The sequence below is a fragment of the Poecilia reticulata genome, chromosome 7 (genome assembly GCF_904066995.2).
Source record: "Poecilia reticulata chromosome 7, P_reticulata-male-v2, whole genome shotgun sequence".
In the NCBI taxonomy this organism is placed as follows: Eukaryota; Metazoa; Chordata; class Actinopteri; order Cyprinodontiformes; family Poeciliidae; genus Poecilia; species Poecilia reticulata.
The window spans coordinates 21,043,486-21,065,610 of NC_088836.1; the positions used below are offsets into that span (position 1 = coordinate 21,043,486).

Here is a 22,125-nt window from a genome sequence, read left to right on the forward strand (position 1 = left end):
GCTTCCACTGTGGCCACCAGGGGGCATTACACCAACCTAAATCAACTGAGTCGTTTATCACTGCTGCTTTAATTACCTGCTGTTTCAACACTTAGATCCATTTCAAGTGTTAAAAGGCTACACCTGGACTATTACTCTTCTGAATAAAGCCTGAGCTGAGCTGAGAGTGTCAATCCTGTTCATACCCTGAACTCATTCTCCCGGTCCTTAGGTCCCTTGTGGAAAGGCCTGTCATAGTGGAAGCGGCTGACATTGTTTATGCGGTAGAAACTCTTGATCCTCTCAGGCACACGCTCCAGCTGAGGCACATCAGAGATGTCTGAAACTGGAGTCACTGCGTAGATCTGCAAGTCTAGGGAAGCCACGCGTCAAGGAACAGACAGACGAGTCAGATGCTGGTACATGTTCACAGAGGAGGAAGAGAAGGAGGGAGATGAAAGGGAAAATGCTTTAACTGCCTGACTCTGGAGGAACAATGACAGATTGAGGTTTAGTTTTTTTCTTTTTTTTTATTTAATATGCAACCTTTTTCAGTCATCATTAACTTTTTCTATTAACACAAAACATCTTCATCTCTGAGTGGCGCCACCAGCGGTAGGGAAATTATAAGGATACACTGGGCGTCGCTCTGCAGGATGGTGTCATCAGGCTGGTTTGTGTGCTGCATTGCAATGGCTTGTGGAAATTCTCCCAGCATCCTTTGCTGGAAATCCTCGAGCCGTTCGTAGTCGTAACCGCGGCAGACAAACTCCTTATTCTGCAGAAAAAAAGCAGGGAAATGTTCAAACCTCACACAAACCCTGTACGTCTTACTCTGTTTAAAATCTGCAGCACAAGCCTGCTGGATCTGAAATTAACTTCATCTCATCACCAGCTGCTGTGATAGTAATACTCACAAATTTCAGTTTTTTACTATGAAAAGAAAAACAGCTAACATTATACCTTAACATAATATAATATATTTCACACTAAGGTTGTAGTTTTAAAATGAAAAACCTTTTCTCTAGAGCAGTTAAGAAGCAACTATTAATGACTGCATGCACCAAATTTAAAACAGTTACTTATTTTCAAACCTCCAATGAACTGGCTGCAGCCAAACCCCGACCATAAACATCAACAACTTAATTTACAAAGCGCATAAACACCAGCTGCAGCTGAAACAAACATGCTGAACATGAGAGATAGATAAAAGAAAACATTAAATTAATTTTTTTTTTAAATTCTACCGAACATAATAAAACAAAGCAGTAAAACTGATCAAAATAAAGTAAAATTCAGTCTCATTTGGGTTGAATGAGACCCAATGAGTAAAATATTTTTAGACGAGTTTTAAAACTGGACACTTGACCTGTCAAATTTATAAGCGTTCTTTAACTTGGGGGTCTTGATAACTAAACCTGGAGGTTTTGATCCCTCAAAGCTTCCACTGGGAATGACCAGAAGCAGCTGGTCAGCAGAGCCAAGCGACCGAGTGAGAAGCTCTATTAAATAAGACGGGGCGAGGCTGTTTAAGACCTTAAAAACAAATAGTAGGATTTTCTTTTATGTGTTCCTGCTAAAATTTTGTACCAGCAGCAGACAAGTTGAACATTACATTTAAACAAGTTGCAGATCATCTTTTCTACACATCAGAAGAAAGCAGACATGTCCACTATCCCAATAGTTACATGTGGGAATAACAGACACGGTCTCCTGCTGTAATGCGGATTTCCGATCACTGCAGTCTCTTACCCTGAGGAAGAAAGGAAACTTCCTCCCATAGAAGCCCATCTTAAAGAACTCCGGCTCGATCCTCTGCTGTTCGATGATGTTGTCATAATACGCTGCCTCCATTTTCTGTGACACCAAGACAAACAAGCAGCGGAGCCATGATGAATAATAATTTAATCACACACTTTGCTGAATTCTCTGCGCTTCCAGAGGCGCGTGGGCGTGCTCAGGTAATTGGGACGTTGTGTTTGCACTTCACACCCCACAACCGAGCATCACGGTGACAGAGGGAGCTGAAAATCTTTCCTTACAGCATCACAGAGGATGCTTGTTTGATGGCAGCAGTAGCAGCAGAAACGCGTTGCGTGCGGCACTTTACTTACCCGTATCCAGCTGAGACTCTGATAATCATATAACGTCTCATACTGGAAAGCCAGCTCCCGGCAGAGAGAGATCCCATATTCCCAGCACTGTGGAGATATAAAAGAGATAATGGAAGAATGAGAAATTAATCTAAAATTTTTGTTTGCATTAGCCACACACACAAAAAAGACACCATTAAAATGATCAATTTTGTTATTATATTTGTCTGTTGCGTGTAAGGATTGAGGAAGATGGTTCTGATCGAACAGAAGCTTTTACTTGAGAAAAATTTCTGGATACTCCACCCACTGTTAGTAGCTTGACTGACTGAAGAACAAACATGTTTTAAATGGCAATATAAGAAGCATCTTTGTTCATGGGAAAAGAGGCCGTCTTATTAGGAGGGAAGTAATTAGATTTTACATTCTAAAATTGTAAATTGACACTGCACTACCCTCCATTGGGGTTGGCTATGGATGGCACAAAAATGCTAGAACCAGTGATATGTTGGAGTTTTAACTCTTTGCTCTCCTTGATTTAATCAAATAGCAGTTTCTAAGTTGTACCAAGGGAAAGCAGCAGGGTTCATTTTAAAAAAAATCTTTACATTCCTTCCGGTACCAACTTGCCGGGTGCTTTTTAACCACACATTGAGCTATTTTTATCCAGTAAAAAAAATTAACACTCACTGCTTGAGGAGGCTCTATAATTTTCTTTTCCCTTCATATATAGCAATAACAGCAGAAGAAGGCAATAAGTTAATGGAAGATGACAGTTTTATTTCTTTTCAGCTGCTACCTGGGTCCACTGGGCATTTTCCTCTGCAGAGCATACGGGCCGGTCAACTAATTTAATTTTGCGGATGAACACCGGCCAGGGAGGAGAGGTTTGGGAAAGAAAATTACATTTCTACTGATTGCTCTTCCTCAGTATGAAACACTGGATTTGTGCAAAAACTTTTACGTGAGTTGTTCACACAGCTCCCTACAAAATATACAAATACATCAGAAATTAGCTCCATATCGACCTGTTCAAACATTAAAATCAAACATTAAATAGTTGTTTATATGATTAGATATTTGCAAGTTTCATACTAAGAAACTGAACTTGCTTTAAAAGATACTTAAACTTGTGTAAACAATGCAATTCTGCAGCATATAATCCACTAAGAAATGTTGTTTTAGTAACATGCAAGTCTTTGGCAAATGATCAAGGAGGAAGAATGAAAAAGTTAATGAGTGATTAATGAATCAGTTCATGATGAAAACGTAACAGCCCTTCAACAACAGAGACAAATAATCTTAAACAGAAATAGTACCAGCTACAGGGGTTCTCGAGTCCAGTCCTCGAGACTTACCAGCCTGCATCCCTCCTCCAATACACCGGAGTCAGATATCTGAATTCCCTGACCAGCAGTAATTCAGCTCTGCAGAGTTTCTGCTAACAAGTAGTTCATTTGATTCAGGTGCTGGAGAAGTGGGATGATAGCACTCCAGGATTGGACTTGGCCCCCCCTGAGTTTCAACCGTCTCCTTTCTATTTAACCACACAAATCATGTTTGGTTTGAAAAAAGAATTTACTTCACCGCAATTTTTTCCCTTTCCTCACAATAAGAGACAGTAAAGTGACTCAGACTGAATAGCAACTAAATCACTAAGAAATGTAAAATATAAAAGACACAGCTGTAGGAAACAAAACGAAACAAAAATCACTCGCCTTTCCCTTGTTGAAGTAGTGGAGAATTTTACGACTCAGGTTTTCTTTGCGTTGCCACTCGCTCTGACAGGGGTAGTGGAGAAAATCCCTCAAAGGCCGGTCCTCCCACTGCAGCAGCTCCCAGTACAGCAGCAGAGTGAAAGCTGCCTCTGTTAACGAATAACAAATGAACAAATACATAACTATGTTTGATACGGCAAAGTAACACGAAAGGACAATCTTTTTTTAGAGTAAAGAAAAGCAGAAATTTATAATCAGCATTTTTTTTTTCAGCAACAGATGGCGTATGACATGAAACACAGTCAGTGGCAAAAATACACAAGATGGCCTGAGCATCGTGACTGTATGCTGGCAAGACGGTAAGTAGAAGTGGAAAGAACATTAAGGATGTTTAAATCCTTCATTTCCAGGCTCAGAAAGTTGTTAAAATTACAATATGTTTCAAAGCACACAACAAAATCTGACTTTTTTTTTTTAAATGGACATTTAAACTTGCATTAGCACACAAGATCTCAATAACCACTTCTTCCAAGACTAGAGATTTTCTGTAGCGTTCCAAAGGTCCAATGCCACCCAAGCTTTAGCTTCCTCACAGGAAATTTATTTCCTCATTAAATATTTTACCATTTATTTCTATTTATGTACCTTTATGTGTCATGTAGTAGTGCATTACATGCACATTATCTAGGTCTTAAAAGCTTCTTTTTGCTTCTATGAACACCTAACATGAAGAAACCAGTACACGAAGACCAGAAAGATCCAATAATAATATGCTAACTTTAGCCTGAAAAGCTTAGTAATGAACCAAGAACATTCAAACAAAGCAAAGCAACAGCAAAAACAACCGTACCGCTGCACATCTGTGCTGCCAGATCTTGGTTAACATTCTTCTACACACATACTAAGGGCTTGAAAGATGAAACCAGACATAATTTGGTGCCTCTAAGAATAAACATTTGCCCCCTTTACTTGTAGGAAATATCTGAATGAACCAATCAAGGCACACAATTGAAGCTTTCCCTTCTGTCGCCCGGGTGGGAGGAGGTCTGTTCAGCTGTTTCAACACAACAGAACTGCTTGTGCTTAAATTAGAACCGAAGGTCTATTTTTAATCTGAGAACGTGAGTGCCTATTCTGTAGATCCGCATCTCATAGGAAGAAAAAAAAAAACACTAACGTTTCTATTCTGGCGAATTACGTGACTAAATGCCATCTGTTCGAAAGAGTTTACATTCAAAATGTTTTGCGTTAAAATTAACACCGAGTTGATTAAGAGCCCTCATGTTGTTTTAGATCAGAGTGAGAGACTGTGGTTTGCCTTTGTCATTGGTTCAATGCAAAAAATACACAGTCATAAAAAATATAGCTTACTATAAATAATCCAGTGCTGTTGTGTTGCAAGCCTTGAATGTATTTTGTTAGCCACCCTTCGTGACACACACTGTTCACTTAAGGGAATAGCTCCCATCCCCCACCATTGTGTCTCTTACTGTTCACCATGTGGCTCACTTCCTTCTGTGTTTGTGCCCTGGACCCCTTGATGTGTGCTTCAAGCAGTGACACGGAAAAAGGAAATCAGGCCCAGTCATGAGGAAAACTTGCATGAGTGTCATTTAGTGTGTTGACACATCAAGTAAGGCACCCTGGAACAGCTTTAGAGTCGCAAGGTAAAAGCACACGCCATTAGAGGGAAGTTGAGAAGTGCAGATTGCAGCAAAAATCAAGTCGGCAGAGCCACAACTAACACATGCAAAAGAGAGAGGAGGAAGAGCAACATCCCTGGTAGAAATGGAGCAATCAGAATGTTGTGGTTGGTTCTGGTAAGAATTGACCTGCCAACATGAATTTCAGCTGATTAAAGATAACAGGATTCACAACTTCTTTCTTAGCCTTTCTTTTCCGGTGAGCAGTCACAGGGTTTTATATCAGAACAAATAGGATGTCTTGCCATTTGTGTGAGAAAGGGCTTGCCGTACAAACACAGGTTTAGTTTTTCTTTTTTTTTTAAATCAATGAAAACTATTCTATAGTTCAAAATAAATCAAAATAACAAAACTTATAACAGTTAATTAATGTTTGTGCTCTAAACGTTACAACAGATTTAAAAAATAGTAACAGGTAAAATATTGGTTGCTATACTGATATATGCAAATGTTTAACTTACTAGTACTTTAATGGCACCCTGTGCAACTATCAAGGGCAAATTTATTTAATTGTAGAAGAGAAAAAAATAATATAAACTACACTGTTTACATCTAATTACTATTCTTTACATATAAATGTGCTAATTTTTGGAAATAAATAAGAAAATATTACAAAATTCATTATGTCATGTGTTATCACCATAATAACTGTATTTCACAAAATAAGCATCAATAAATTCAAGGTCATAATGTTATATTTGTCAACAAGCATATATAGTGTGGATAATATTTGAGCTGTGTAATAGATTGATTCATATGGATATTTGTACATAATGAAACAGCTACAGTTTGTGAGTAGCACTCTTTAATGCCACGTCCTCAGCCTGTTGCATATAAGCTGCAAAGTTCCCCTGATTTTCTGCTTACAGGACTGAAAGGGGGATTATAAAATACAAAATGCACAGTAAATCTTTTTCTAAGAAGTAATAATAAATAATAAATCCAAGAATGAAAGAGTAAATGCCAGAAGCACATAATTATCTACCTGACATTTAGGCCATGAATTTAATCAAGGGAGTCTCTGTACTCTTGTTTGATTTTTAAGGTTGGAAGTCTCCTATCTATTAACATGTTCATCTGCGTGGGAGCAAATAATAAAATGGGGGTTTTAAACCAGGTTTTATAATTTGGTGCCCCATCTTCCTTTTGCATGAAGAGAGAGAGAGAGAAAGAGAGAGAGAGAGAGAGAGAGAGATTGATTTTTTAAAACCTCATTTATTCACACAGTAGTGATCCAGAAAATATTCAATACAATTTTAGATCAACACATCCATAAATGAAAGTTCAGAATTATATATATTGAATAAAACACCTTCATAGTCCCAAATATTCTGAAAAATATTTAGTTCGTCCATTTTTAGATAATATTTGAATTCTAACATAACTCTTGCTCTAACCATACCCTTAAAGAGCTTTACACAATCAGTATTCTGTCCATTATTGACTTTGAATTTTCTACTCAAATAAATTGCAAGCTTTGCTTGACCAAGAAAAAATTTAACAATCGTCCAATTTTCTTCTTTCCTTTGCCATATAGAAAACCAAAATAAAGGACTGTTCTGTAAAATTTTCTCCAAGTAATTTCCAAATATCTCTTAGTAAAGTAAATAAATCCATTATTCTGAAACACTGTACAAAACAATGAAAGATTGTTTCTCTTAATAAACAAAAGGGACATTTGTCTGAAACACCAGGATTAATAATGGAAACAAAAGCATTAACTGCAATGACACCATGCAAGATTCTCCATTGTAAGTCACCAACATTTTAGTCAATGGTGGTTTATAAAGTAACCCCCATGCAGGTTTCACCTCAAGACCAACTTTAAAAAAATCCCTCCAAGGAGTATCTTTTTTATCTTTTAGCTTTACTTTGTTCAAAGCTTTAACACATTTCATATATATTACCTTTCCACTCACAGAATCAAAGAGTTTCCATTCATTTTTTCTTTCTCTAAAAAATGTCCAGGACATTCCAAGTCTTTCAGTTGTGCTTTAAAACACAGCTTAAAGAAAGGATCTTCTTCGTCCGGTGTTAGACGTCCATCGAACCATCCCTTTATGAGTCTTTTGTCTTCTTCTGACAACATTCGCCTAAACATTGTCAGCATCATTCCTACAGTTCTTACAGAGTGCATCTCCAATCTTCGAGCCAACGAAACAACATCATCCATTTCAGTTCCAACAAGTTCGAGCAGATGTTTCAATGTGACCACCCCTTTTCTCATCAACAGTTCAGAGATCATGGCCATGTTGTCCCAAGCTGAACCCAAACGAGATCCCTTGAGGACAGGTTCCAATAATAACCAGTTTAAAGATGTGGATGCTCCAACTCTCTTCATTTCCATGAGGGTCCAAGATTTTAGCACACTGACATAAAAAGATGATAAGCACTTTAAACTATATTTTGAAAAATCAACAATAAACAAAGTTTTACCAAAACCTAAATTACCAACTTTTGAAAAAATCCATTCTGTAACTTGTTTCCACAAAACATTTTGTTCACCATACAAAAACTCTGTACAAACTGTAGTCTGAAGGCTGCCTTCCTACTTTCTAAATGAATCAAACCTTGCCCTCCTTCTTCCTTTGGTAAAAACAAAACACTCTGAGGGACCCAATGTAGTCTGTCCCAAAAGAAATTTAAAATGATAGTCTGTAGTTTTATCAAAAAACCTGGTGGAGGTTCCAAAACAGATAAACGATGCCACAAAGTCGAAGCAGCCAGATTATTAATAATTAGTGTACGGCCCCTGTAAGACAATCGTGGCAAAAGCCAGTGCCATTTCTTTAACCTACCTTCCATCAGTTCAATAAAGCCTTCCCAATTTTTCATTACCTCTATTTGATTCCCCAGGTAAACACCCAAATATTTAAAACCATTTTTCAGCCACCTTAATTCGCCAGGTAATTTAGGTTCTTGTGTTGTCCACTTACCAACTAACAAAGCTTTGCTTTTGCTCCAATTAACTTTGGATGAAGAAATGTTGGCAAAACACTCAATAATTTTAGTTAAAGTAAAAACATCTGACTCTTCTATGATTACCACAATAATATCGTCTGCATATGCAGAAAGTTGAAAAGGTAGAGAAACTTCATTTATCTTTACCCCCTGCAACCTTTTCCTGATTTGACACAACAAAGGTTCAATACTCAACGAATACAACATTCCTGACATTGCACAACCTTGGCGAATACCTCGCTTTACGTTAAAAGGTGCACTTAAACCACCATTGACTTTCAGTACACTTTCAATGTCACAATAGAGGGTTTTAATCATGGCAATGAAACTAAGGGAGAAACCAAAAGCTCTCAAACTATTCCATAAATATTGGTGCTCCACTCGATCAAATGCCTTTTCTTGGTCAATAGAAATCAGACCAAGGTTTAAACCCAATAAATTAGAGACGTCCAAATAGTCTCGAATTAATGTTATATTATCTCTAATTGATCTGCCAGGGATGCAGTAGGACTGATCGACATGTATAACTTTATCGATCACTTTTCTTAGTCTGGACGCCAACACTTTTGAGAAGATCTTGTAATCAGTACACAATAGACTGATAGGTCTCCAGTTCCTTATTTCATACAGATCACCCTTCTTAGGGAGAAGAGTGAGCACAGCTCTGCGACAGCTAAGGGGTAACATTCCCCTTGCCACACTGTTATTGAGGACTTCCAACAGATCTTCAGCCAGCACAGGCCAACACCATTTATAAAACTCTACAGGCAAACCGTCTATTCCTGGAGCTTTTCCATTCTCCATGCTCTGCAGCGCCTCCTGCAGTTCTTCCAACGTCAGAGCATGCTCCAAGATGACATTGTCTTGGTCTGACACCTTTGGCAAATCATTGAGAAACTCTTTTGTCATCTCAGAATCTTCTGTAAGCTCACTGGCATATAATGTTGAAAAAAAGTCCACAGCTCTTTTCCGCAGTTCGGTGGGCTCTGTTAATTCTTTTCCATCTTCAGAGCGAATGCAATGAATGAGACGATTTTGTCCATTTTTCTTCTCCAAACTGAAGAAAAATTTAGAGGGAGCATCCATTTCAGAGATACTTTTAAAACGTGAACGTACCAGAGCTCCCTGCGCTCTGAGCCCAAGCAGATCAGACAAAACAGATTTTTTCCTTTTGAGAGCCTGAAAATGGCCTCGATTTTCTGTGGACTCACAAAAACCCTGAAGATCCACAATTTCAGTCTCTAATTCCTCAATAGATTTTACCAATTCTCTTGTAACATTGAAAGTGTATTGATTACAAAACTGCTGAATTTTAATTTTACCAATATCCCACCACTGCTGTACAGACGTAAATTGACATTTCATAAGTCTCCACTGCTTCCAAAAAATAAAAAACCTTTTTTAAAACAACCATCATTTAACAAAACAGTATTGAAATGCCAATATGCACTTTTAGGTTTTAAGTTATTAATAAACACATTCCCTATAATCATAGAATGATCAGAAAAACCCACTGGACATAAAACACATGATTTAAATATTTGCAATTGGTGCCCAAAACAATAGAACCTGTCTAATCTTGCCAAAGTAATATAGTTCTCTTTACAGTGAGCCCAGGAATACTGCCTTATCTTTCCATTTTTAGATCGCCACACGTCAGCTAAATCATATGTTTCAATAATGCGTTTCAATTTCTTCCTTGACTGCATATGTGGCTCCAAATGATTCCTATCTATGTCATCTATTGTACAATTAAAATCACCTCCCAAAATTAGATAATCTGTTGACACACATTTTAATAGTGTATCTGCCAACTTTTCTAAAAAAACACAACGTTCACTTGGAGTTGCGGGAGCATATACATTCAGTAAAATAAATGTTATCTTTTCATACTTAACAGTAACTTTTAACAATCTTCCAGTTACAACATCTTCAGTTTCAATAGAAAATGGAAGAAAGTTTCTTGAGAAAAGAATAGCTACTCCAGCACTTAGTGAAGTTTTATGACTCAAAACAAGATTTCCATCCCATTCTTTCTTCCAATCAACCTCATTTTCTACATCACTATGAGTTTCTTGAGCAAAAGCTATATCAATGCATTTAGATTTTAAAAGTTCAAAATACACAGCTCTTTTTCTCACATCCCTTGCACCATTAAGGTTTAAAGATGAGATTTTAAATCTACTCATAACACAAAAAAGGATCCAAAGGAAGAAAAAAGAAATACTAACTTTCATGAAACTCCCTACATTTGAGCTCTAACTTTTTGCACCAGTTTTCGAAGTCTATAAACTTCAGTGTCTATTAACCCATCAGAAGTCCTTTGTCTCATTAACCATTTAGCTGAGTCAACAAACAGTTTTTTGTTTGGAAAAAATCCTCTATAACAACATCCCATTTTCCTTTTGTCACTTCCAAAAACCTTCTAATCTGCTCTAGACTGTATCCATTAGTACTCTGGCCATCAGGAATAGAGGAATCAGATTCTCTATTGCTATCAGAATCAGATAAAACCTCCGAATCACTTTCTTTCCCACTCTTTTCTTTCAACTGAGTTTTCTTAGGTTTTACCCCTTTAGCTTGTCTAGATTTTCTTTTAGTGTTTGGTATTTTAAAAACACTTTCCTCGTCCCTGATCAAATTCCCTCCACTATGAACTAAGTCATCAACATCCATTTCTTCCTGCAGTCCTTCTTGTGTAGTCATTTGACTCCCTATACTCTCTTCAGGGGAAGTAATGACATCTTCAATGTCACGTTCTGAAACATTCGACTGTTTTTGGTCTCTTGTTGAAACTTCCTCCCCAGGGTTAGATTCTTGAGCTCCTTCCCCAGCATCAGCCACCGGTTCTCCTTCCCCAGCGGCAGCCGCAGAAGTTCCCTCCCCAGCTGTGCCCACTGTTGCTCCATTCATAATGTCTGCTGATGTCCCTGGCTCTGGATTTTCATTAACCGGAACAGTCCCTTTTTGAACCTTTTCAGGGCAATTACGAACCGAATGTCCCTCCTGGTTACACCCAAAACACTTCATTGTTTCAGTTGTTGCAAAGATAGTGTAATCAAAGCCGTCAACTTTAAATTTCATCACTATGCTCAGTTCCTCAATATCATTTTTTAGAATCATAAACACTTGTCTTCTAAATGAAACAACGTGTTTCAGCTTTGCTGATTTGCATCCCGACGGGAGCATTTTCATTGCCGACACGATCTGACCGTGACGTGACAATTCTTTCAACAACACTTCATCACTGATGAAAGGTGGCAAATTAGACAGGATGATCTTCTTAGCAGGGTTCATTAAAGGGAAAACAGTAGTTTGCGTATTTCTCAAAACAATTCCCCTCTCGACTACGCTGTTCACCTTATCGATCGAGTCCAAAAAAATAACCACTGCATTATTCATCCTGGACGCTGCCTTCACACTTTCACACCCAACAACTTCCCCAACAGCTAAACCACACTCCTCAACCGAAAAATCCACGCCAACTGGTATTTTAATACCATGCCGACGTGAAAGGCTCCTAAAGCCTGCAGCGCCGTAACTTTTCCCGGCCATCGCACCGAGCTAAAAGCTTGGCGCGGCCGAAAAAAAGACACTATTGTGACACCAGTGAAGACAGATCGTGTTAAAAGTGTGAAACAAGTGAATCACCACTGTAGAAGGTGAAGATCAAACCTTTAGAACACCTCACACTCGTTCTCCTTTCACTCCACACATGCAGCAGACGCTCACACATGCGCACTCGAGAGAGAGAGAGAGAGAGAGAGAGAGAGAGAGAGAGAGAGGAAAAACAGAGACAGATAGAGACAAACAAGACAAAGAAAGAAGAAAAAAAGAAAGACATCTAGCCGATATTCAAGTTCAAGTGAAAACAAAGTTACACCTGCATAGAATGTTATTATTTTACTTTATTTTGCTTCTGTTTTTGGCTTTGTTATTAAGTGCCAAAGGTCATAATTAGAATTGTGCATTTTACAATTATCTATTAATATTTATGTCTTTCTCTCTCAGTTTGATACAACAGTTCAATTACAAAAAGGATTTTGTTTCCCATCGGCAAGTTCATGTTTTTACAACACTATTATTTGTAAATGGCGACACTTGTAAGGTGCAGTTATCAATAGGATTAGCACCACTGATTCAGTAGCACTGATCACGTTTCTCCAGTGCAAATGTCATACTTTGAATGCTACAATTTGAAACTTGACTGACACACTTAGTTATCACTCCCTTTCCCTTTGTGTGTAATAGGAACGCTGCATCCATTGTGCTCTTGACATCAACAGACACAATATTTTTAGGGTCAATAAAGCAGAGCTCGCCTTCAATCAAAATGAAATAATGTAGTTGTACCTTAAAAATCAGCTGCTAAAAGGTTCTACAGCAACCAGTATCAAAGTGAGCGTTGAGTCGTACCAAACTATGTGACAAAAACGTACTTGCAGTCTGAAGGTTACCTGTGAAATCCTCTGCCTGAAGATGCAGGTCACACAGTTTGTGGATGTAGCGGATGTACATGTCCTCCTTGTTCACCTCTGATTTGTAGAAGTTCTGATGTTGCAGTAGAACAAGAAATAAAAAGTAGGTCACTTTTTCCCCTGTTACAAAAGTTAGTAAGACCGGAAGTGTAATGAATGTCTCACCATAAGGTTGACTGAACCACCAATCTTCTTGTTCTCCATCTCGTCCCCTTTCATGCAGTCCCTGAAAGTACAAGTTCACTTTTTAAAGCCCTGAAAACAATATCATCATAGCCCACAACTTTTCTTTAGCATACCTGTAATCAAGTATTCTCTCAACAAGTCTTGTGACTGATGTCACAAATGAGATTCCAGTTTCCCTCCATGTCTCCTGCTCAATCTTCTCCAACAAGCTGGAGGAAAACACACAGATATTAAGTACAGAAAGCAAATACCAGCATCGTTCAGCTTTTGGAAGTGCAAAGATTATTCTTCACCTTGGATAAGGACCAAACAGCTGTGTTCTGTTGTGATAAAATAAAAAAAAACAGGGAAAAAATTTGCAAGATCTTAAAGAAACAAAATATTTCCTTCATAGTCTCACTAAGCATTTGTTTGAAACTCACAACAAGCTGAAGAGCTCTCTGTGGTTGTCATCACCTTTCCCATCCGACACCATGCTGTCCAGCTTATCCATCAGCTCTGCCTCCACCTGGAGGTATGAACGTCCAGGAACAGGCGCGTTGTGTGACAAAGAGCTACGTAAGGATGAGGCACACACTCTGGATTTCACAACAAACCAATTTTATACTAACTTGTTTGAAATTGCCATTTTTCCTTTGCTCCCAGTCCATCATATCATGAAAAATTGGGATCATAATATTCCGGACCTCGGTCTGAGGAACTAAGGTGACACCAAGGAAGGGTCCCATCATTCCTGGGATGAAGTGTGGCTTGTTGTCACCTAGTTGAAATGGATTGATACAGACAGAAGTGTTTGTTGAACAACTCTGTTAAACATGTACAGGATACACACACAATGGTGTTTTAAGCCACATTGAATTTCTTTAAACTGTTCTTATGAGGCCTCAAGACTTTGTAAAATGATACCGATCCTTAGATCTTTAAGGGGTTTTGAACCCCTTAAAGATATAACAGATGCAGTACAATATGGGCACGCTTAATTAAGTATGTAAATACGTGGAGAACAAAAGAACCAAATAAGAAAAGAAGAAACGGCAAGCCTAAGATATAGGGATTTAAATACTGTTGTGAAGCAATGTGAAAGCTCCTAAAGAATTGGTCTTAAATGGTGCTTTTGTCAAAGACTGCTGCAAACAAAATGCCTAAAGATGCTGCTTAAAGTTTCTCTTCATATTAACATTTCAATGTGTTGACAGGAAACAGCTTCATTCTTTAAATTTATTAGCCTTTTGTAACCACTGAGTGACTCCTATTTCAACATGAAGTAGTGAAAAATACAAAAAAAACAAAAAAAATTTGCTCCACATCTGTGATTAAGTCTGACTTTGGAAGCAAAATATGAAAAAGTAAATCATAATTAATTTGCAATGTACTACAAATACTTCACTTAAATTATTATTGATGAAGTGAGCGACGGCTGACCCACCTAATTTCTGCCACATGCTGAAGAGCTCATATGCCATTATTACTCTCAAATCCCCATGCCTACAAAAGAAGAAGATTTAGAAGTGAGTAATAAGATACATCGTTTGAAATCTGATTAAAAAAATAATAATAATGCACATGTTTAGTTTTAGAATTTGCAAGATTCTTTTACTTGTCCAGGGTTTTCTTTCTCTTGGCAGGAGGGAGTGCTTCCAGCTGCAGACTGGGTTGGTTGATATAGAGGACAGTGAGGCTGAAAAAGGAGTTCCACACCTAAAATACAAAGAGAAATCCACATAATTAGCAAGTAATACCATTTAAATGATTACACAAGAAGCATAAAATATCGTGTGGTTTTATGAAGTTGTGGGTTTTCATCATTTGCAAATGCACAGACACACCTTGAAATCAAAATCTCCCTCGGAGAAGTTTTTGTGCAGTGCCGGAGACAGAAACTGAGTCGTCACTACGATGATGCTGCAGAAATACGACACAGTGTAAAGTAAAAACTAGCCGGCTGCCAAGAAGCGAATTTAAAAACTTGCAACACAAGCATCACCTTCGGATGAGTCCCTGGATTAGAGTGCTGGCTTTGTTCACTCACCATCTGAGGGATAAAAACCGTATAACAGAAACAAAGAAGCAGACTTACTGGCTGGTTAGGAGACGCATGACGCTCCAGTCTCTGGGGAAGATAGTCAGCTTCATCAGGTTTCGAAAAACACAGAAAATCTTCAACAGAAACTCCTGCAGGAAAAGATGCAACAAAAATCTGCTCAGTCCAAGTGTACAGCCAACAGACGGCAGTACAAACTTTCCCTGATGTCAGCTCAGGACTGAAACCGAGAACTGAGCAAAGACATTATCAGACTTTCAGACTCTCTCGCCTTTAGTTCCTCCTTGCTATGGAAACTGTTGAGAAGGTGGTGGAAGTGGATCTCTGTCATCTGTCTGAGAAGAGAAAGGAGGCAGGAAACGTACTCCCCCTGCAGAGAGAGAGAACAAGTACGAAAACACATAAATAAACCTGCTCAAAATAATGACTAAAGTTTGCAGAGTTTTGTTATCATCCTTCAAAGGGGCAGATTGAGTGAAGGCTTACCGTTATCTCCGCGGTGCACTGGGGACAGCGTTGTCCTCTGGATGTCTCCACAGAATGAGATTTGCTCATGATGGACAGCAGAGTCTGCAACAGCACATCCAGAAGACTCTCCACCATCATTTCCACTTCTTCCTGAACAGAGGACTCCTGGGAAGACAGACAAATTAAAAGAGGATGAGGAAAACTTTAAACCACCATGAAGAATGTGATTGATAAAAAAAAATAATAATTAAGTATGGAACCTTGGCTACATTCACACAGCAGGTCTTCAGAGTCAGTTCCGATTTCAATTTTTTGCTGAAATCCTTTTTTTTTTTTTTTTGGATGGGCAATCAGACTAGTAATTTATTGCTACTGCAATCACACTTCTGTATGAACAGTTTATGACCCCAAAGCAACCCGCATTCTCAAAAGAAGAACAGAGACGTCATACAGCAGTGCACCGTTTACAAAAGTAATAATGGGTCGATTAATTTGATCCATCCGTGGATCGATTTGAAAGTTGTTGAGCAACGGGAGCCAATGGTACTGTCACAAGATCATGAAAAGAAGGAAAAAGCTGAGAAAAAATTAAAGTATAACTACTAGCAATGGCCTTTCGTGAAGCACTGATGTCAACTTCTGTAGTCTATTTGGAAATGTAGTCAGATGACGTAAAGGTCAGATAAATGCAACATGATCGTTCTGACTGCAGATGCTTTGAAAACTATGCATGCATGTACTACGTATTCAATTTAGTACCACAAATGGAAGTAAAAGATCGAAAGAAGGACAGAATTAAGGGTAGCAGATTAAGACAGTAGATAAAAAATAGCGTATGGAAATAAAAAAGGGTTTCTGATTTCTATTTTAATGTGTCATAATTATTTGGACCTGGAAAACCTTTAAATAAAGTTCAATAGTTTTCTGTACTTTCATACACTGGAATACTAAGCTTAGTAGAACTAAGTAACCCTGTAATTATGGACTTGGTAAAGTGTACTGCACCATGGAGCTGGTCTTGATTATTGAAAAGATGCTGCTCAGGATCCCAGAACAAATGAGCAGCTCCCTCTGCTGGCGCAGATGTAGATGGATGTGATGCAAGACGACTGGCAGCAGAATACTCCGGGACTCTGAGGCAACAAGCAGGGGGGAAAGGCAAGCAGAGATGAGGCGAAAAGCAAGATTATTGTGAGGTAAAAAAAAAAAAAAAGATCCTAAATCCTTCATGTTTGTCTCACCAGGAAAGAAGAAGAGTCGGCTTTCAACTGTACGAGCAATTGACTGAAGTTTGACCACGTCCATGGACTGACCAATGTCCACTGTGCTGGGCATGCTCCCTAGTGTACCCCTGACATATTCAGCTACTTCCTGAACGGTGAACATCTGCAGCAGCTCATCGAAGATGTCTGGAAAACTGTTCAACAGTGCAGCCTATGGGGGTAAAGGGGGACACAAAGAAATCTTTACAGCACACAGATATGCAAAAGTGTCTGCATGAACACCCTAACAATGACACTTAACCTTTAAAAAGATCTAAAATATACAGCAACATTATAATACTTAAACAAAAGTAAAACAAGCACATTCCTACTGATTCTACATGGCTTTTCTTCAATAAAAGCCAAAACTATAGTTTATCCATATTGTTTAAAATAAAACCAGTTTCTGAAAAATAAACATCCTGTTGGAGAGGGTTGATGGCTTCACATCAACCGCTGCATTGTAGTTCCAACACAGGAGGGCGCTGTAACTTACTGAAAAGGAGGAGAGTCAAGAATCATGACCACAGAAAAGCGTGCAGCTGGTCACGCCTCTAAAGTGTCCAGGATCAAGCCATGGACGGAGCAACAGTGACAATAAGGCACAGAAGTCTCAGTTAAAATAATATATAATATAAAAATTAAACCAAGACTAATATGACAAAACACAAATTAGCAAAGATCATTCAATAACAAGAGCATAACCAAAGAAAATGTATAACAAAATGACAACTGGTAAAAGAGGAATAGGACTTTTTATGAAATTAGAAAATCACTGGAAAGGTCATTTATGGTAGAGAAGGAAAAAAATTAATTTTATAAGACTTATTACACATAGAGTGATATACTTGAAGTGATGACTAGAGTTTACAGCTAATAAAAAAAACTAACGTTTAATAGAATATCAATAAAAAGCGTTTAAACAGAAATGTCATGTTATGGTCGACATGATTATGGAGAAGTGTGCTTCCTTCACAGTCATTGTGATTCTTCACAAGGAGGCTAAGCAACAACATGTCATTGATAGTAAGTTTCCCTTTTACTAAGTCCTGTTGGAAAATTGACTGGAAGGAAAAAGTGTAACACAATTGTCACCATCCTCATGTCAAACCACTCCTGAACTAGAGAGATAAAGTCAAAAACATTGTACCTTAGCTAAGAAGAAAAAGGACTACACTATTGATCAGAGATCCAAAGTCATGTTTTCAGATGAGGATCACAGTCAAGAGGAATATGACAGACCAACTAATCTGGACAATTTGGATGCTGCTATAAATAAAACAATCTTCACAGAATGATGTTTCTATTTGCGATACTCAACAATAAATCAGTCGGAAACATGAAATGCAAATACTTGAAATGTACCACCGTGCTTGTAATAACATTGTCACCTCCGAAGCTGTTACACATTTGTACCATGTGTATTTTGAACCCCAAACAGTGAAAATGTTTGAGAGGATCTGTCTAACCTGTGTGAAGACAAGATTCTCTGAGCTGCGGCTGTCCAGACTCAGGACAAAGCGGATTGACTGGAAAAGCTCCTGGATGCTGGCCCTGAACTGCTCCTCCTCCATCCCACAGGTGGCCCTCGAGTACAGGATGCGAGACTGGACTATGAACTTGAACAGATACTCCAGTGCCTGCGGTGAATTAAGTGCAGGATACGGATGGAGACAAACAATCAGATAACCCACCTTACATGTCATCTCATAATTTTAGTTCCCCGGCAGAGGAAGCAGGCCTGACCACCAAATCAGTTTAAGGTTAAAAATCAATATATGAAAGAAATGATTGCAATCGGGCACTGCGGTGAAATATCTTTTACTATTATCTTGTCACAAAGGCCACATGAAAAGGCCGCACTCTTCCCATCAATGCCCGCAGAGCTTCAGAACGACTTCCTTTCAAATAAATTGTGCAGGGAATTTACTCCCCGAGTTCCTCCTGTGGTGTTGCATTACTTCTTATCAGCTCCGTTTCTGTTTGACCATTTCCTCTTTCGGAGCTAATTAATCCCCACTGAAGGAGCCAGATCGGAAGGAGGAGGAAGCGAGTGTGATACTTTACCCTCATGGCTTCCTGTATGTGGTCCTGCCGGACTACCTCAGCCGAACGGTCCATGTACCACTTCAGGCATCGAATCAATTCTCTGCAGACAAATTAGCTTGAGTTAAGAAACTTCACAGACATCATAAATGAAAAAAAAAAGTTTTAAAGTGCAGATTCAGAGAAGAATAGGGTCAGATTTGCTTTACTTGTACGCCAAAGCGCCGGCAAAGTGGTTTTGGATGTAGGAGTCTATTACTGGTCTGAAGTGGTAGAACCGGCTGTCCCTGAGCAGGTTAATGATGAACACCTGAGCACACAGATACACACGTTACATCCCATCTCCTCTGCTGAAAAGTCACAAGACATGATTTAATGTGTGAGCGCAGCTGCGTTCTGAGGATGCCCCTACCAGAGACTGGAAAACGAGCGGTCCGTATTTGTCCGTGTTGTCGTCTAAAAGACAGAAAAGTGTATCCAGGACATCTCTCAGGAACTGCGATGGGAGAAAAAAGTAATAATGTCAAAACAACTGTGGCATGATCTAAAACAGAATCAAAAGAACCTAAAAAAAAAATATAGCCCCTTTGGTTAAAAATGTAACATGTTTTCATTTATTCTGAAATTATAATATGACCTAACAGCAGTCTTAAATGCATTTCCATGTATTCAGAATATAAAAGATGTAGAAAACATTTTTTTAATCCCATCAGTGTCCGTGAGTTTCCGATCAGTAATTATTGAATGTTGATGTTAATTCGTCGTACTGACCCTGTGTGTGCTTTTACTAGATTTTTTTGGTGTGGTTTTGGAAATTGACGGTCTGACGGGACAAGCCCCCCGCTTCCCTGCTGTCCGACCGTGACGTTTTCCCCTGTCTTCCTGAGTGTCACGCTAAGGCTGCTGGAGGGTTAAACGACTTTTTTACATAAAAAATGTGGTCGACTCTACTTGAAAACTGGAAATGGGTCTTCACTGGGTCTTTCTGATGGATTACGATCTAAATCATATGGCCACTTCAGATCACAAATGGTTCACCGGGCACAAAATTAACCTTCTTCAATAGGCTTCGCAACCCCCAGATATAAATCTCATAGAAAACCTGCGAGCGGAGCTGAAGAGAAAAAGAGTATGAGAGAAAATCTCTGCATGATCGAGAGAGAGATTGTGCAAAGACAAAAGGTGAGTGATTACTTTCTTGGGAAATGTTAAAGATTGGTCTAAGTGCTCTTCTATCGACAAAAGGAGATTTCAAAACAAATAATTAGCAAGAATGTCAATAATTCTATGTACTTTTTATTTCATGTAAAATTCCCCACTGTACTGAAAGGTTCGATTCTTCTTTTTTTTTCTGTTTCAGATTATTTGACAGTAAAACAGATAGACGTGTTTCTCGAAGTTGTAACATTTTTACCAGGGATGCCAGGGATGGCGAGAATCGCTGTATAAAGTTAAGAAAGAAGGTAAATAATCCATTCATTCCTCATCGTCTCAGAAACAATGGTGTGATGACCTTTACAATCTCCTCTCCGCTGATCTGTCGCAGTCGACCGAGGATGTCCAACACCCTGTCCGGATGGGCCTTCCAGTTCAGGAGAGCCAGGAGATCCACTAAAAATTAAAGTAAACCAACATTTGCTGAGTTGAATCAAGTATGAAATATGGAGGACTGGTGTATTAGCTGGTAAATTACCGTTCTGAGTGAGTTTTGTGGAGCAGAGGATGGTGGAGACCCAGAATGTTTCTTTAGGGCTCCTCTGGAAAGGCAGGTTGGCTGGCAGGTTGGGGCAGCTGTTGAAGTCCTCCTTGCAGCAGGGGAGGCTCAGGTACAGACCCTGGTTGCTGAATGTGGCATTTTCATCACACTAATGAAGGACGGACACGGGAAAGGATTGCTCAAGTTTGGAAAAATGGGAAAAATTTCACAGCAAAACGACCTTTGTAGGAACTTCATGAATGTTTTGGTTTATTTATGTGCTTCAGAGTTGCTTGTAGGGCAAATTCAGCATATTAGTAGTGTACCACTGAAAAACTAAGACAATTAATTATTAATTTGAAATGTGACACTGAAATACATTTTAAACATAAATTGAATAAAGAATACATTTTTTTTAAGAAGCAATAGATATTAATCTAAAATCCTAATATATGCCCACACTGAAAGAGTGCAAAGAATACTTACACTCAACAGACCAAGAACCTGTACTTTACCTATTATTAATTCAGAAATAGAAGCAACAATTCACTTTCATTTTTATAAACAAAAATAAAATAAGCAGGTAATTGTTTGTGACATCTTTAGTTCTAGCAGTTACAGGTTCTCTGGTTTTGGCCATAAACTCAATGAACCTTTGTGAGTCGCATGTAATTTCAAAAACATTTAGTTCATTCAGTGAACCAGATCATTTCTGCAGAAAATTGGTGGGACGCCACAGACTAACTGCAGAAACAGGTAATAACCCTCGCAATGCACACACTTTCAAGTAAGTGCGCCGTTTAAATATTTATCATCTAGAATTCCAAAAAACGAACAGAACAAACTGGAATTATTTGATACCTAAAACGTAGATATTAATCACTTGAATACTCTTATAGGGTTAGTAATTACAAAGCAACTACTATAGATATACAATTATTTATTTTATTGCTTCAGCGTGTTTCTGAACCACTTCTTAGAGCTACAACACATACTAGCATGTTAGCACCTGCCCCATCTTTCTGAGCATTCTTTGGTTTCAGAACAAAGTGTCCAGAGTTGAGAGAGATCAAACTGCACAAGGGAAGACGGATAACACAAGAAAATGACAGACAACAGCCCTAGGCCAAGCTTGTTGTGAGATATTTTTGGATCAGTCATACATGGCTGTTGAGTTCATAGAGCGAAGAGCAGAAAGAATCTGAAGTTGATTTTTTTTTTTTAAAGTTCATATTTTCCATTACAAAGCGTGATTTAAAAAGTATAAGATGTGAAGACGATACAAGCTCATTCAAGCTAAATATACATCCAATGTGAGTGTTATGGCATCACCGTACCTTGTACACATACAGCTCATGGACCTCGTCTGAGAGAGTGGTCCCATCCTCTCTCATCAAAGGAGTGAAGGCAAAGCCAAACAATTTTTTCTCTCCTTTGTCTTTAGCTGAAAAGAAGAACATGATATCATGCATCATGCACATGTTTGGATAACGC

The 22,125-nt window shown here is 38.6% G+C and overlaps 1 protein-coding gene across 1 annotated transcript in view; it reads right to left on the bottom strand.

The window, feature by feature from the left end:
- LOC103467511 (dedicator of cytokinesis protein 3-like) overlaps positions 1–22,125 on the bottom strand; it is a 61,506-nt gene that overhangs the window by 8,961 nt on the left and 30,420 nt on the right. The window contains 26 exon segments of the mRNA XM_008413955.3: positions 186–352; positions 616–757; positions 1,732–1,836; positions 2,094–2,180; positions 3,791–3,939; positions 12,912–13,005; positions 13,098–13,158; positions 13,232–13,327; positions 13,412–13,438; positions 13,541–13,626; positions 13,730–13,878; positions 14,545–14,603; positions 14,716–14,816; positions 14,945–15,020; positions 15,196–15,290; positions 15,431–15,529; positions 15,646–15,792; positions 16,633–16,760; positions 16,869–17,061; positions 18,359–18,529; positions 18,957–19,038; positions 19,145–19,245; positions 19,348–19,431; positions 20,449–20,546; positions 20,629–20,800; positions 21,969–22,075. Of these exon segments, the coding sequence (XP_008412177.2) occupies positions 186–352; positions 616–757; positions 1,732–1,836; positions 2,094–2,180; positions 3,791–3,939; positions 12,912–13,005; positions 13,098–13,158; positions 13,232–13,327; positions 13,412–13,438; positions 13,541–13,626; positions 13,730–13,878; positions 14,545–14,603; positions 14,716–14,816; positions 14,945–15,020; positions 15,196–15,290; positions 15,431–15,529; positions 15,646–15,792; positions 16,633–16,760; positions 16,869–17,061; positions 18,359–18,529; positions 18,957–19,038; positions 19,145–19,245; positions 19,348–19,431; positions 20,449–20,546; positions 20,629–20,800; positions 21,969–22,075 (2,876 nt within the window).